The 13,695-nt window shown below is 39.9% G+C and overlaps 1 protein-coding gene across 1 annotated transcript in view; it reads left to right on the top strand.

Moving 5' to 3' along the window:
* LOC103907929 (complement C4) overlaps positions 1–13,695 on the top strand; it is a 50,300-nt gene that overhangs the window by 23,910 nt on the left and 12,695 nt on the right. The window contains exons 18-30 of the mRNA XM_009290175.2: positions 813–924; positions 1,152–1,222; positions 2,173–2,312; positions 3,452–3,664; positions 5,044–5,095; positions 5,633–5,713; positions 6,759–6,962; positions 8,489–8,564; positions 8,953–9,109; positions 10,714–10,809; positions 11,135–11,303; positions 12,332–12,498; positions 12,937–13,095. Of these exons, the coding sequence (XP_009288450.1) occupies positions 813–924; positions 1,152–1,222; positions 2,173–2,312; positions 3,452–3,664; positions 5,044–5,095; positions 5,633–5,713; positions 6,759–6,962; positions 8,489–8,564; positions 8,953–9,109; positions 10,714–10,809; positions 11,135–11,303; positions 12,332–12,498; positions 12,937–13,095 (1,697 nt within the window). The remainder of the gene's footprint in view (positions 1–812; positions 925–1,151; positions 1,223–2,172; positions 2,313–3,451; positions 3,665–5,043; positions 5,096–5,632; positions 5,714–6,758; positions 6,963–8,488; positions 8,565–8,952; positions 9,110–10,713; positions 10,810–11,134; positions 11,304–12,331; positions 12,499–12,936; positions 13,096–13,695) is intronic.

Genomic DNA, 13,695 nt, shown 5'->3' with positions numbered 1-13,695 from the left:
GGGAAGTTTTCACATCAATGTTTCACTAAGCCCCGGTATAGTGCAACACCCACACACCATTGCATCTTCGTAACTGTACACTGTGAAGGTGGGAGTGGGACGGGATAACTTTTTGGGATGAGAAAAGGCAGGGATTGCTTTAGCTACCGTTGGCTCCAGAACAGCCTTATGGAGGAGCTGTCGGCCCCTCCCCGCACCCCAGCAGGCTGCAAACAGCAGAGCAGAGAAGGGGGTGGTTGTCTGCATTCAAGGCTCTGAGTGGTCTTGGATTCATGACTAGTTTATTAGTGGTACTACTGTTACACCACCTGAGTACCTCCAAAACACTGCCTCATGAGAAGGGACCACTTCCGCCAGGGGCAATTTTGTCTCTTTCTTCCTTTCTTCTCCCCAAAGTCTATCTCTGATCACACAAGAGCTCATGTCACAAAAAAAATATTTCGTGTTGAAAATGACCCCATTCTAAGTGTAATTTCTGCTACCATTTTTCTCAGAGCTCCCCTTTCATGCTCTGTCTGTCACAAACATGGGACGGTGGGAACATCTTTGCTACACATTACTAACGGGGAATATTTTCTTGTTTGGTAGCGTATAGTTATTGAACTTCGAAAGAGGAATTATTCTTTTGTTCAATGACAATCTTTGATCATTGCTTCTCTTTTTCCAGCATTTTTTTTTAATGCACAAGATGAAACCCAGATGCAGTTTTTTCATACAGAGTATTTTTCATGCTATTTTTCTCTGACAAACTGACTCCTTGCAAGACAGTCCTCCAAAGACTTCAGAACAGAAACCCCACTCTTGTTTTACAGACTATGATGACCATGAAGAAGTGTTCGGTGAAACCTCTCTCAACTTGCGCAGTTATTTTCCTGAAAGCTGGTGGTGGAATTTTGAAGAAGTGAAAAACCCTGGAAACCATAGGTACTGTATTACCTGACTAGGTGAATATGTCTAAATTTGTACAGTAAAATGTATAAAAATATCAGCTTTATGTGTTATCTGATACAGAGGACTTCAGAATATTTGCAAGTACTTTGTCTCCACAACTGAGGGAATATTTTTTTCCCTTACGATACTCAAACTTCAGCAAATTACAATGTTTACATTTTATGCATCCTTCCTAATACATTTTATTTTGTGTTTCTTAGTGTAGAAAACTTTGCTCCTGACTCTATAACTACCTGGGAAGTTCAGGCAATAAGCATATCTCCCCAAAAAGGTATAAGTATTGGGTATTTTATTTGGTTTCTTTGTACAGATGAATAGAGAATATATATTTTTTAAAACAGAGATACAATGTTTTGTTGTCAGAGTGAGACAGTCTGTACTGAAAAACACAAAGTGTTTTGATGATGACATTTACTCCTCTCTTTTATGCCATATTAAAGCCCAGCTAGAATTTAAGGGATAGATACATATTTATAAAAACAACATGAAGTGGGCTCTGAAGGAGGATGGATTGTACAATCAAAACCATCTCCTGTCAAATTGATAAACCATCTCATTTTAGCTTCCATATGGCCAGGAAGCCACAAGAAAGGTAGCAGTAATAACACCACTTTTATTTTAATACTTCTGGGAGTGAGTTCTGGCCATCTCAGAGAAGCATGAAAGTTTGTGGTCTCTGGAAAGCTAGAGAAGAGAAGAGAAGACCCCCAGGAAACTAGCAAAGGATGAGCAAGGGCTGGACACCAGAGAGTCCAGGTTCCCAAGTGCTGCTCTCTGGGAGCTCCTGGGGGTTGACCAGGACCATGCAGGAGGGACAAAGGGTCCACCTGGTACCGCCCACTCCCCTTTGGAAAGGGAGGCTCATCCAAGGGTTCAGTGATGGTCATGAAGTTTATTTACAGAAGGCAAAGAAAGGTCATTGTGTTTTAAATGTGGCCTCTGCAGGAAAGCTGGGCCACATTTCACTCGCAAAAGCTACAAACACTCCTGCCAAATTTTACCTATCAAAAACCACGGCAGTGACTCCAGAGGGCAAATATCATCTACCCATGAGATAGGTCTCTAGCGCAGGTGAGTTGAGATGCTTTCTGGATATGCCTGTCTCCCTCTCCTGCTCTTGACCTCGGGGAAGCCCGGGCAATGAGTTTTGATTAGACATTTAACTTTTTATCAGCTGATGTTAAGTGTGTAATTCTCAACTCTGTTTTTTTCTCATCCCAGGATTTTGCATAGCTGACCCTCACACCTTTGCAGTTTTCAAAGACTTTTTTGTATCCCTGAGATTACCATACTCAGTCAGACGACATGAACAACTAGAAATAAAAGCAGTGGTTTACAACTATCTGCCCAACGATCTCCAGGTAGTATTGCCACCAACTGCCGTGCTATACACATCTAGCTAGCTAGATGTATAGCTGTGTAATAATTTAATGTAAATGTCCTAGCCACCTTTCAGTGCCCTCCTACAACCCAGACACCACACTCCCATTTTGAAAGTCTCCCCAAGGACAGGATCCAGTTCTACTTGCTAATCAAACTTACTGTATAAAACAGGTTTTATTTACCATATTACACAGCCAAATTCCTTGTCTTTGGGTATGTCTTCTCCCCTTTCATTGAAGCAACCAGCTACATTTTTGCTGCCTGCCAATCTGGGCAACACCCAGCTGCTGATAAAGCAGGTACACAAGATACAGAGGTAAATTATGAGCCTACAATCCAATATGCTAGCCACAAAATTCATCGTGCATACAATGCAAAGCCACTTTTTGTCTGCATGTGACACCTATCCAGCTCTGCATATGGCCACAGTTGTCACTGGGTTTAGGGCCTCCATCATCCTCAGGCTGATGCTCTTTTTTTCATCTCTTCATCTTTTCTCTCAGCCAGCTCTGCTTGACCAGCATCTTCTGAACTGTTGAATGGTGTAGAGCTGGGATGTATAAAAATGTACTATCCTTCTTACTTCCCTGTAGTTCAGGGATAGGCCAAAACTATATTGCAAATTCAGAGTAATGAAGAAATACTAGCTGATTTACCTTCACAGCCCTAGTCAATGTAGATGAATGTTAACAGACCATAGGGCCACAGAACAATTTAGGCTGGAAGGGACCTCCAGAGGTCTCTAGTCCAACCTGCTGCTCAGACCAGGTCCAGTTAGAGCAGGTTGTTCAGGGCCTTGTCCAGTCAGATATTGAATATCTCCAAGGAGGGAGACTCCACAAACTCTTTGGACAAACTGTGCCAGCATTTGATCACTTCTTGGTGAAAAAGTTTTCCCATTTTATAAACGGAGAATAGTAAATTCAAGGCAGCAAAGTGAAAAACACTTTCTGTCTTGCAAAATGTCTGCATTGCTATTTCCTTTTTAAGCAAAAGCTAGTCTCCTGTTATACCTGTTTTTCATTTCTCATTCTTATCTAGACATGGTGGAGCTGGAATATTTTTTCCTGTGTGGTGATGCACTAAACCTGCTACAGGCACTGCCTTGTTCCCGCAGGTTATAGTGACGATGGATGCAGTGAAGGGGCTGTGCACCGCAGAGGCGACGGAGAAGGCTGTGCAGCTGACACTGGCGGCTAAGGGGAACTCCGCAACAGCAGCCTACTTCTCAGTTGTCCCTCTGACTGTGGGAGAAATTCCAATTACTATTACTGCTCTCGACACAGTTTCTGGGCACACTGATAGCATTAGGAAGAACCTCAATGTTGTGGTAGGTATAACTGGCTGAGGGCAGGCACTTCATGAATATGTGTTTCTCCTCAAATATAACATTCACTAAGTGTGGAGCTCTTGTGGACGGAGTGAAATCATAGAAACATAAGGCTGGAGGCAATCTCAGGAAACCTGTTTCTCAGCAAGGATTGAGCTATAGCATGGGGAAGAAATTTAACCCTGTGGTGGGCTTGTGTGTAGTGTATATGGAAAGAATTGTTCTCTATGGCAAAAAGGCAACCTTCTACCCATGACATAGTGACAACTTCCTTCATGCAGTCAGTGCCCATCTCGTAATCTTTCACTTCTACCTGCTTCATGAACATTTACAAAAATTCTTTTTCCCTTATGAAGCCAAGATTGAAGATGTCCATCTAGCAATGTTTTGAGAAGGGAATACTCTCTGCTAGTCATAAAGTTAAACCCTATTTTATTCCTTCTAGTTAATGGATCTTCAGTGTTAACAATTGCATAGGTAAAACACATACAGGCAAACAAAGATGTTGTATTGATGTTTAATACCTTAGTTCACTTTCAAAATGGTGAAAGATGACTTTTCAAGAGTCAGTGCTGACCAGCACGGACTCATTACAGCACACAAGTAGCCCACTGAGGGCTGTTTTCAATCCACACAAAAAGTGCAAAATATGAATCCTTGCACCATTAATGTCAGGGGATAGCCATGTAGGTAAAGATAAGGCATGGGATGCTGGGAACCTGCTGTTATTACAGGCCATAACTTTTCTAGAGATAGACACAGTCTCAGAGTTCAATGCTACACCAAAACACTAAAAGTGTCTGTAAAAATAGAAACCATAGGAAGAGGGATGTGTGGAAATCAGAAGGAAAAAAGTCTAAGTTTTACCAACAAGATGAACTCAGAACTTGGGATTTCATAACCAAAACACTAAAAGTGTCTGTAAAAATAGAAACCATAGGAAGAGGGATGTGTGGAAATCAGAAGGAAAAAAAGTCTAAGTTTTACCAACAAGATGAACTCAGAACTTGGTGGATTTCATAGATGAGAGGTTTATAAAAGTGAGTCCACCTGTGAACTTGACTTGCACGGCTCACAAAACTGAGAATAAACTTTGAAGTTTAATTTTTCTGGGTTAGTTTTGGTTAAAGGAATTTCATCCAGGGAAATATGTCAATAATAACAAAAAAAAGTCAGTACAGTTTATTAGTATTTCAAGTGGGAGACCGAAATTCTGATTTGAAGCTTCAGTTTTACCTGGAGAGAAATCTCACTCCAAAATAACTTATTTCTGCCACCTGCTGGTCTAGCGCAAGGGCGGAGATCGCGGCTTTCATGCAGCTTAATTTCAGGTGTGAGTGCTTGCAGAAGTTTTGACTTTTCTTTCCTCAATTGTACAGGCTGAAGGTATTTTACAGAGAGAAGAAAAGACCATTTGCGTTAACAGTGGCTGTAAGTTACACAAAATAATTAGATATAGATGAGGTTTGGGGTAGGGACAGGGGGTGTGAAGTCTGTTATGAATATCTGATGGGTGCGGTGAAATACTTCATAAAGTACAAACATTGCTTTGGTTGACCAGAACTTGTCACAAATCTCTTCATCCAGTACACAGCAAAAGACTCAGGAAAGAAAAATCATTTAATTCTAAATGTTCAGAATTTATTTGTATTACTTCTGTGTTTCAAGGTAGCATTCTTTAAATATTAAGTAGGCATCTATTTCATTTACTAATGGGTCTTAAAAGGTATTAAAAACAAGCCTTATTTCAAGCCAAAAAACCATTGTTGATGATTGAAAATTAAATCAATTTAAGAAAGATAAGTATATTTCTTTTCATAAATTTCCATTTAATGTTTCTGATAACATTTCTGTCGTAACTGCCATCAGCTGTGAGATGTTTAATGAAAAGCATGTTCTAAAATTACACTGTATATTTTTATGTTTAAAGAGTCTGGATGTAGATCTCTATTTACTATTTATTTACAGTGAAGTCCCTTACACTGGACCTGGACAGACCATCTGATATGGTACCGGGTTCTGATAGTCGCGTCTTTGTTAGCCTGAAAGGTAAATGTAATTTTTTGTCAATAACTTCTCCATAGGTGACAAGAGACATGTCCCTTTGTGCTGCTCATTCCTGAACGTCTAGTCTCCATTCCCTCCTAGTTTTTCTGCTATGACTCAAATGGTCTGTGCTACATGCCCAGGTCATGAAACAACCCCAAGGCTGGGCCAGTACCTTTCCTCTTTCTAGTTACTCCTTCTCATGTGTATTGGATATAACAGCCTTATGCAGTCCATCCTGCCTCACTGTGCCCAGGCTAACTTTATGGGAAGGCCAGAGGAGAAGGGGAGAGTTCACGTTCTCTAATAACCCCACACTGCATGTAGGTCTGTAGAAAACTGCTTTAGTCTTCAGAAAAAAGGATGCCAGACTCTGATGTATAAGTTCTGGAAAGTTCTGTTTTTCTAAAGAGAAGATATGTACAGTCATATATTCCTTTAATCAAATAATTGTATACATGTATATATACTCATGCATACGTATTTTAAAAACATCTACTAGCAAGTACTGTTATTAATGATAAAAACATTTTTTCCCAGAAAATGTAAAATAATGCATTCTTGACACAAAGGCTATTGGCTTCCATTTCAAATCCCTGTTCTAAAGTATGGAGATGCTTGAATTCATCAAATGGGAAAATTGCAGAGAGGAAAAAAGAAAAAAAACTCTTCACAAAATGTTTGGTATGATTAAGGCACTATCTTTTTGCCCTCTGTGGGAGGATCAGGTCTGGTTTGACAAGATTTTTCCAGCCTGAACCTGAAGCACCAGTCTTTCCCCCTTTCCTTGCTTTCCTGGCTCCAGTAGCCTCAGGACTCTTTCTCCTCCATGCTCCTTCACTGCCCCAGCCTCCTTTCTCCAGTCTTCCCAGGGCCTGGCACCTCATCCTTGTTCTTCTCCAGCTTTACAAAGTCTTAAGTAGCTGAAAACAGTGAGAAGTATTAGGCCACGCTGGAGTGTCAACCTAAAGTTAGTATCACCTTTCTTCATGTTACACCAGACAGCTTTAAATACGATAAGTACTATGGCTTGTGTTTTTTACAACAGGGAATATTATGGATGAGTCTGTCGAAAATTGTCTTAGTCTCAGTGGAGTTGAGAAACTTATTCGAGTGCCCACAGGCTGTGCAGAGCAAACAATGGTGAAAATGGCCCCTGCAGTCTACGCTATTGAGTACTTGGATGCCAGTGAGCAGTGGGTGAACTTTAATGCTGAACGGAAGGAGGAAGCCATTAGCATGATTGAAAAAGGTACACAGAAAAAAAAAAAAGAGACCAACCAACCAACACAGTCTTTGCTATCCTTTTGCATTGCACTAACCATTGCTACTTGTCAAAAGCATGAGCGTTATCTTAACAGAGCCACGCAGAAATGCCTCTGACAATCTGCAGACAGACATGAGAAACAGAACTGGTGAGGAGGATTTAGGTGACTAATTGCCTACTTCTGACATTGTACAGTATTGACATTCATAGTCCACCCTCTTTCTTGCCTAATTTAGAAGCAGAAAGTAAAATCTGAGCTGGTCAATGTCAACTCTTTTCAGAGTAAATGGACAGCAAAGGCCAGTTGATCATTTCCTCCTAATGTAGATGTGCAAAATAGGTCAAGACGAATCATGTCCTAAAAATGCTTATTTCTCCCCTCGGATCAGAGACAGTGCTTAGGATGGCCAGCTGGGATGTAGACATCTCTGCTGGAGATGTCTGTAGTTGACAAGAGGAGTATCACTAAAACTCCCAATGGTAACCATGATATTAACACTTTCTCTTCCACACACCTGTATTTATTACATGAGCTAGAATGACTCCAACAGACTTGGACCAACCCAGGGAGGGAGTTTCCTTAGGGAGAGGACAGCTGCAAGGCTGCTTCTTGAAGAGCCCACTCCAAGACATGATCCAAAGCTGGTGTTAAATGTACAGCAAGGCCAGAACCACAGCACGTGGCAGCGGAGGTGTTGCAGCTCACAAGGACTAACATAGAGCCCAAGAGTTATCAGTATTGTAGCAGGTACAGCTGATCTTTCTAACTGTAGTGGTGTGCACATGGCATAAAGCAGTGTAATGCACCTGTCTTCATGATCTTCAGACAACATGTGGCACACATTTCATCAGTGAAAAATAAGGGTGTAAATAGGAATTAAAAACATTCTAACAGTTGCTGAATGGAGGTCTTTGCTTATTTATCTAAGATTGCCTAAAGTGACATGAGATCCTGCTGATGAGTATTTGGTATTATCAGCAGCATTTAGTCCCTATGTTATACTTTTATTGATTCTTATCAAAGTTCACCAGGGTAGAAAATGAGTTGTGTGGCTATGATACAGACTTTGTCAAGATAATAGCAGTCAAGATCAGAGGCCACAACTCATGATTTCTAAGCCTATGTCTGACCCAAGAGATGATGTTTTGTATATTTTTTGATTCCACGCACCATAAAGTCAACAGCTTGAAAAGTTGTCAGTAATGGAAAATAAGTTTCCCAAGATTCACTACACAGAAAATGCTTTGTAACTACAGATACCTGCAGTTTTCAGGTTATTCTCATGGCTCAATTAAGTCAAACAAGACAGAGCACGTTCTAAGCCTAGTGCTTTTTCTGTGTCAAAGGCCTGCTGACCCAGTCATTTCCTCCTTAATGTACCAGTGAACACCTCCATGTACTCCTCCACTAGTCAATACTGAACATGTCCATGTTAATACAAGTGATGTATGAAAATGCCCAAGAAATATGTGTATTCTCTGAACAGTTATGTGCTGTCCTGTTCATGCAGGTTATGCTAGACTGCTTGAGTTTCAGAAGGTGGATGGCTCCTATGGAGCATTTAAAACAACCCCCAGTAGTGTATGGTAAGTGTATTTTTTGTTGGTTTTTTTTTTTTTTCCAAAATACCTCTATTATCATTTGATGCATCACAAGTTTTTCTGAGGGATGGATTTTCAAAATCTGGTGGGCATGGTGTTGCCTGTATATTTTTGTCATGGATAGTCAGCCATGTAAGTCTCTGAGCATGTTTAGTCCTTGATGAAGGAGATTTATACTAAGCCACTGATTATTTTGCATTTGCCACAGAGTAGAAATGTTCACGGTGATGCTGAGTGATAACTCCCTAGGTTCCAGTGAGTGCACTGTATTGAATATGAGTCTATGTACAAAATCAGTATGTTTCTTTTCCTGTCAATATACTCTTCTATAAATATATGTCAGCACAAGTTTGGAACATTTTCTTCTGTGCAGGTTAACTGCATTCATTGTTAAAGTACTCACAAGGTGCAGAGAATACATTAATGTCCAAGACAGTCACATACGCAACTCGATTTCCTACTTGATTAATCAACAGCAGGCAGATGATTCATTCCACGACCATCACCCAGTATTGGACAGGACTATGCAGGTAGGTCATATGTATTTAGAAGAATCTGTTGCACATTTAGGGCTGCTAGGGATTGAAAGGAATGTTGTGAGTTGTTGAGTAACAAGAAATGTATCTAAAAAAAAGACATCTGTAATGTAAGGATTACAAAATCTGTAACGTAAAATGAATTTGTTAAAAGGTCTGTTATGTCAGAGGCGCATAACTAGCACTTCACCACCTTTATCTTTTGATCCAGTCCTAGATAATTTTGCAGCTGACCTATGCCTCTAGACCACTTAGAAAATTAATTCTGAGATCTTTATGCTTTGTAAAAATTTATGCCTTTTATTGCCAAAGGCAACAGAGCCATAGAATCGTAAGTTAGTTTTGAAGAGACCTCCAGTGGTCATCTAGTCCAACCCCTGCTCAGAACAGGTCTAGTTAGACCAGATTGTACAGGGCCATGTCCAGTTGAGTCTTGAATACCTCTAAGGGTGGGGATCCCACAGTGTCTCTGGGTAACCTGTTTCAGTATTTAACCACTCCCATAGTGGAAAAAAAAAAAAAAATCTTAATACCTAATCAGAATTTCCAATTGCATATGTTATTCTACATATCCCTTATAAGTGTCCAGAAACACAAAACTGTTACACTGTCCATGCATCTAGGATATGAAAATAATGTGCATCTTCCAAAATTCATTGAAAATGCAGATACCTTTGTAGTGATCTTATACCAAAAAAAAAAAAGTATTAATTTTATTAATGATCTTTGGAAAAACACTAGTGATGCTTTCATCCTCAAAGCCAGTTCCACAGTTGATGTAACACTGTTGGGGAAAAAAAAAACAACTCAAGAAATGGCCAAAAGTTTTTTTGACCTGTGTTGATGCTGAGATATTTATCTTCTATTTTACGTTTGCTTCCAGAGCTGTGCATGATAATTTTGTCGAGAGACTTAAGTCTTTCCAAGCAAGCAACCTATCCTTCTCCTAAGGATAAACATTAGGGGCTGAGTGAAGGAGAAGGTTGTTGTCAAAGGTTGTTGTCAAATGTTGCTGAAGATTGTTGAAGATCCTAAGGTTGTTGTCAAAGGAGGGCATGAGCAAAAGAATCACAAAGAAGAATAGGAATGAAAATGCAGATCTTCGGGGAAAAAAGCTAATGAGGGCACTGTGTTTAGTTTATTAAGAAGAGGAATAAGAAATGATCTATTAATGGTGTATAAATACCTTTACAAGAGAAAAGCTCTGTGGGTTAGAGGGCTCTTTAGTCTAGAGGGAGTAACAGAGAAACAGGGGGGAAAAAAACTACTAGTGCTTGGAAATTGAAGCCATGAATATTCCAATGAGAAATTGTAGATTTTTAACTTTAACTTAAATAATTAAATATTTTATTACCAGATGAAGGACGTAGCGTGTTCCTAATCTTTTAACATTGTTTAATGCAAACTGGCTGCCATTGTAGAAGATATACTTTAGGCGGACACAAATTATTGAGCAAGATTAAAGGGTAAAACTACATGGTCTGTGGTCAGATGGTTTGACAAGAAGGTCCCTGACTTCATGAAAAGTGATTTTCTAAATTTAATCATAAGCATATACATGTACATTTAACTTTTGCTTTTCATGCTTCATCTTTCAGGGTGGCATTGGGTCAGCAGAAGAGGATTTGGCTTTGACAGCCTTTGTAACTATAGCATTACAACAGACTCTACAGGTCTACGAGTCACCTGATGTGGTAGGAAGCCTGACTGTTTATCTTTTAGTCTGAAGGCTATTGCACAATGGCATGTCCACCCTACTTTCTTAAAGTACTGCAAATGAGGAGGTAAAAGTCTGTTTACCTCTGTGGTGGATAGGAAAAGATGCCGTGGCCTAATGTACAACAAGGCGTTTCGAGCTACACACTCCATCATCAATGGCTTTAATCACTAAGCAAAAACTATTAAAATTGTGTCAAAAATGACTACAGTGAAGTATTTTAATTTCCTAGTACTCTCACCAGCAATAACAGTTAGTAGGTCTGAATGACCTTTTCAAATGGATCCATTCTGTTTTCACAGGTAAAAGTGATTAGAGGAGCAGTGGCTTACATGAAAAATCAACTTTCAAGTTATACTAACTGCTATTCTACAGCCATCACTGCTTATGCTCTGACGCTTGTGCAGTCTGATAGTGAAGAAGCCCAGTTTGTGAAAGAAAAATTAAGGGGCTGTTCTGTTTTTGATGCAGGTACTGGTAATCATTCTTAAAATTCAGTTAGAAAGCTCTTTTCCTAATTAAAGTACTTTGAGCACTCTTATATGAACAAACCACATTCAAGTAAATGAAGACCGTTTAATTTTATAGAAGCATGTATGTATATGTGTAATATACTTAATGATTTAAATTACATAATCAAATATTCCAATGTCAAAATTGTAAGATGTAATTTGTATAATTAATATCACTATAAAGTAACAACTTAGCATTGTGAAGTTTGGATCATGATCTTATCTGATACTGGAATTGGAACAAAACCATGGTAAAAAGTCATTTACCTTTTCTGCTTAACTTGCTGCCTACCAAGGTTTCCACACCACTAAAGTGCATTAAAAAAAAAAAAAAAAGTCCAAGCCAGCTGAGAAAGAAGAAACTTTTGATGGGTAATAGGAATGAACAGCTACATCTGGGAGTAGTCCAGACTGGTATTTGTGCTCAAGACAGGAGGTGTCTTTTCCATCCCACCTGTTTTCAAAGCCCCCCGCCAGTTCCGAGTGCTTTGTTCCAGCTCCACATGGATGTCACCTCTTCCCTGCCCCCACCCTGGTGTGTGGCTGTGGTCAGTGCTGAGTCAGTTGGTTGTGTGGCTGCACTGCCACGCTATTAATTTCTCCCAATTCATTTGGTAAATACATTATGGTTTAATAGCCATAGTTTAAGCATAGGGAATATGCTTCTCCTTAATCAAGACTGGACTTACGGGCATAGTTAATACTATTATCTCTTGGGGACCACCAGACACAGTGCTACCATGCCATCAAATAGACATCGCTGTACAAGGGGATCATTAGACTGTGATGGTTGGATAAGTCAAAATTGAAAATTGTGGGCTTCCTTTTCCATTATCTCTGCTTCCCAACTGATTTGTTGCTCTCATGACAGCATCTGTGTCTTGTGGTTCCTCAGCGCTATGACATGAAATATCTACTGTGTAGAACAATAGTCATTTCTGGCAAATGTCTTTACCAAGGGGATTCAAGACTAAGTTATTCTTGCAGCAAAGCAGCAGCGCTACTGGGGAAATGGCAACGATGCAGTCTCGGTGGAAACCACTGCCTATGCATTGCTTCAAACATTGCTCCTGAAAGACAAGGAGTACGCAAGGCCTGTTGCTACGTGGCTGACGGAAAGAAGGAACTATGGTGGAGGATACTGCTCTACACAGGTGCCTGACCACCAGTCCAGGTGGAGTTTCAGGGGGAGGGAAGAAAACAGAAGCCACATAAAGACTTTTTCATTTAGTTTTGAAAGCATCGTAACAGTTAATCCTGAACTTCTTTGGTGTATGAAGCACTAAAGATTTTGGCTCATTAATAAAATATGGGCCAAAATAAAATAGTTATAGGCCAGCAAAGATTCTTTGTCTTTATGAAAACTTATGATAATCAAAGGTCAGACCTCCAGTGGTTTTAGGATTTTAATGCTAAAAGAAGAAGCTGAGAAATGAAATGAATAGTCTGTGCAGGTAGGAACAGACAGATACAGGAGAACTTCAAAGCAGCAAAAAACATAAAACTGAAGAATAGCTCCAGGTGACCTATCATGTCATCTTACATATTATTGAAATAACTTGGCATAATTTTTGCATTTCTTTCTCGCCTAGGACACAGTGGTGGCCCTAGAAGCTCTGTCAGAATACAGCATACAGACATTGAACACTGCTTCCACCAACCTGACTGTAAAACTGGGAACACCTGGAAGACAAAAAGACTACAGTATTACTCTGACTGATACTGATGAAGTGATTCAGAAGCAGCTAGAGGTACACAACCATCCATTGTTTCAAGCTTTTTTTCCTCAAACTGGAGAAACATTGGATCATCTGGCCTAGGTTTTCTCAAGTTAAGCAATCATGATGTAGCTGGTTTATAATATTTTTAATAATTTAATCTGTAAAACAACAGAATCTTTTTAAAGAAAACAAATTCAACAGATGCTTAGCAGCACACTTAGAGGCCCTTTCCTGCCTCTTCAAGGGCTTTGGTGACGTGAACCTCCCCCAATAGTGAAGAGCAGCCAGGAGCCCAAGTCTTGCTAGGGAATGAGGAAGAAGGGAATATTCTGATATTCAGTGTGTTGGGACCTGTGAAAATGTCAAATCCAGGCTACAGAGGAGAGAGTGAAGTTGGGAAAATATGTCTCCTGGGCCCCAGAACAGCAGAGTAAGATGCATCAGCCCAGCACATTAAAAATCTTATGAGACTTGAGGTCTCATAACTCCTTCCATAGCTAAAGGTTTTCCCTACCCCAGTTCTGAGGCATAAAGGCATAGAAGACCATCAAGATCGCAGGAAAACAATAGATCAAATGCTGAGCACAGACTAAATCTCTTTTTTTTTTTTTTTTTTTTTCCCCTCTTGGT

This window comes from Aptenodytes forsteri, unplaced genomic scaffold (genome assembly GCF_000699145.1).
Source record: "Aptenodytes forsteri isolate BGI_AS27 unplaced genomic scaffold, ASM69914v1 Scaffold155, whole genome shotgun sequence".
NCBI classification, from domain to species: Eukaryota; Metazoa; Chordata; class Aves; order Sphenisciformes; family Spheniscidae; genus Aptenodytes; species Aptenodytes forsteri.
This window is presented reverse-complemented; position numbering and strand designations above follow the sequence as displayed.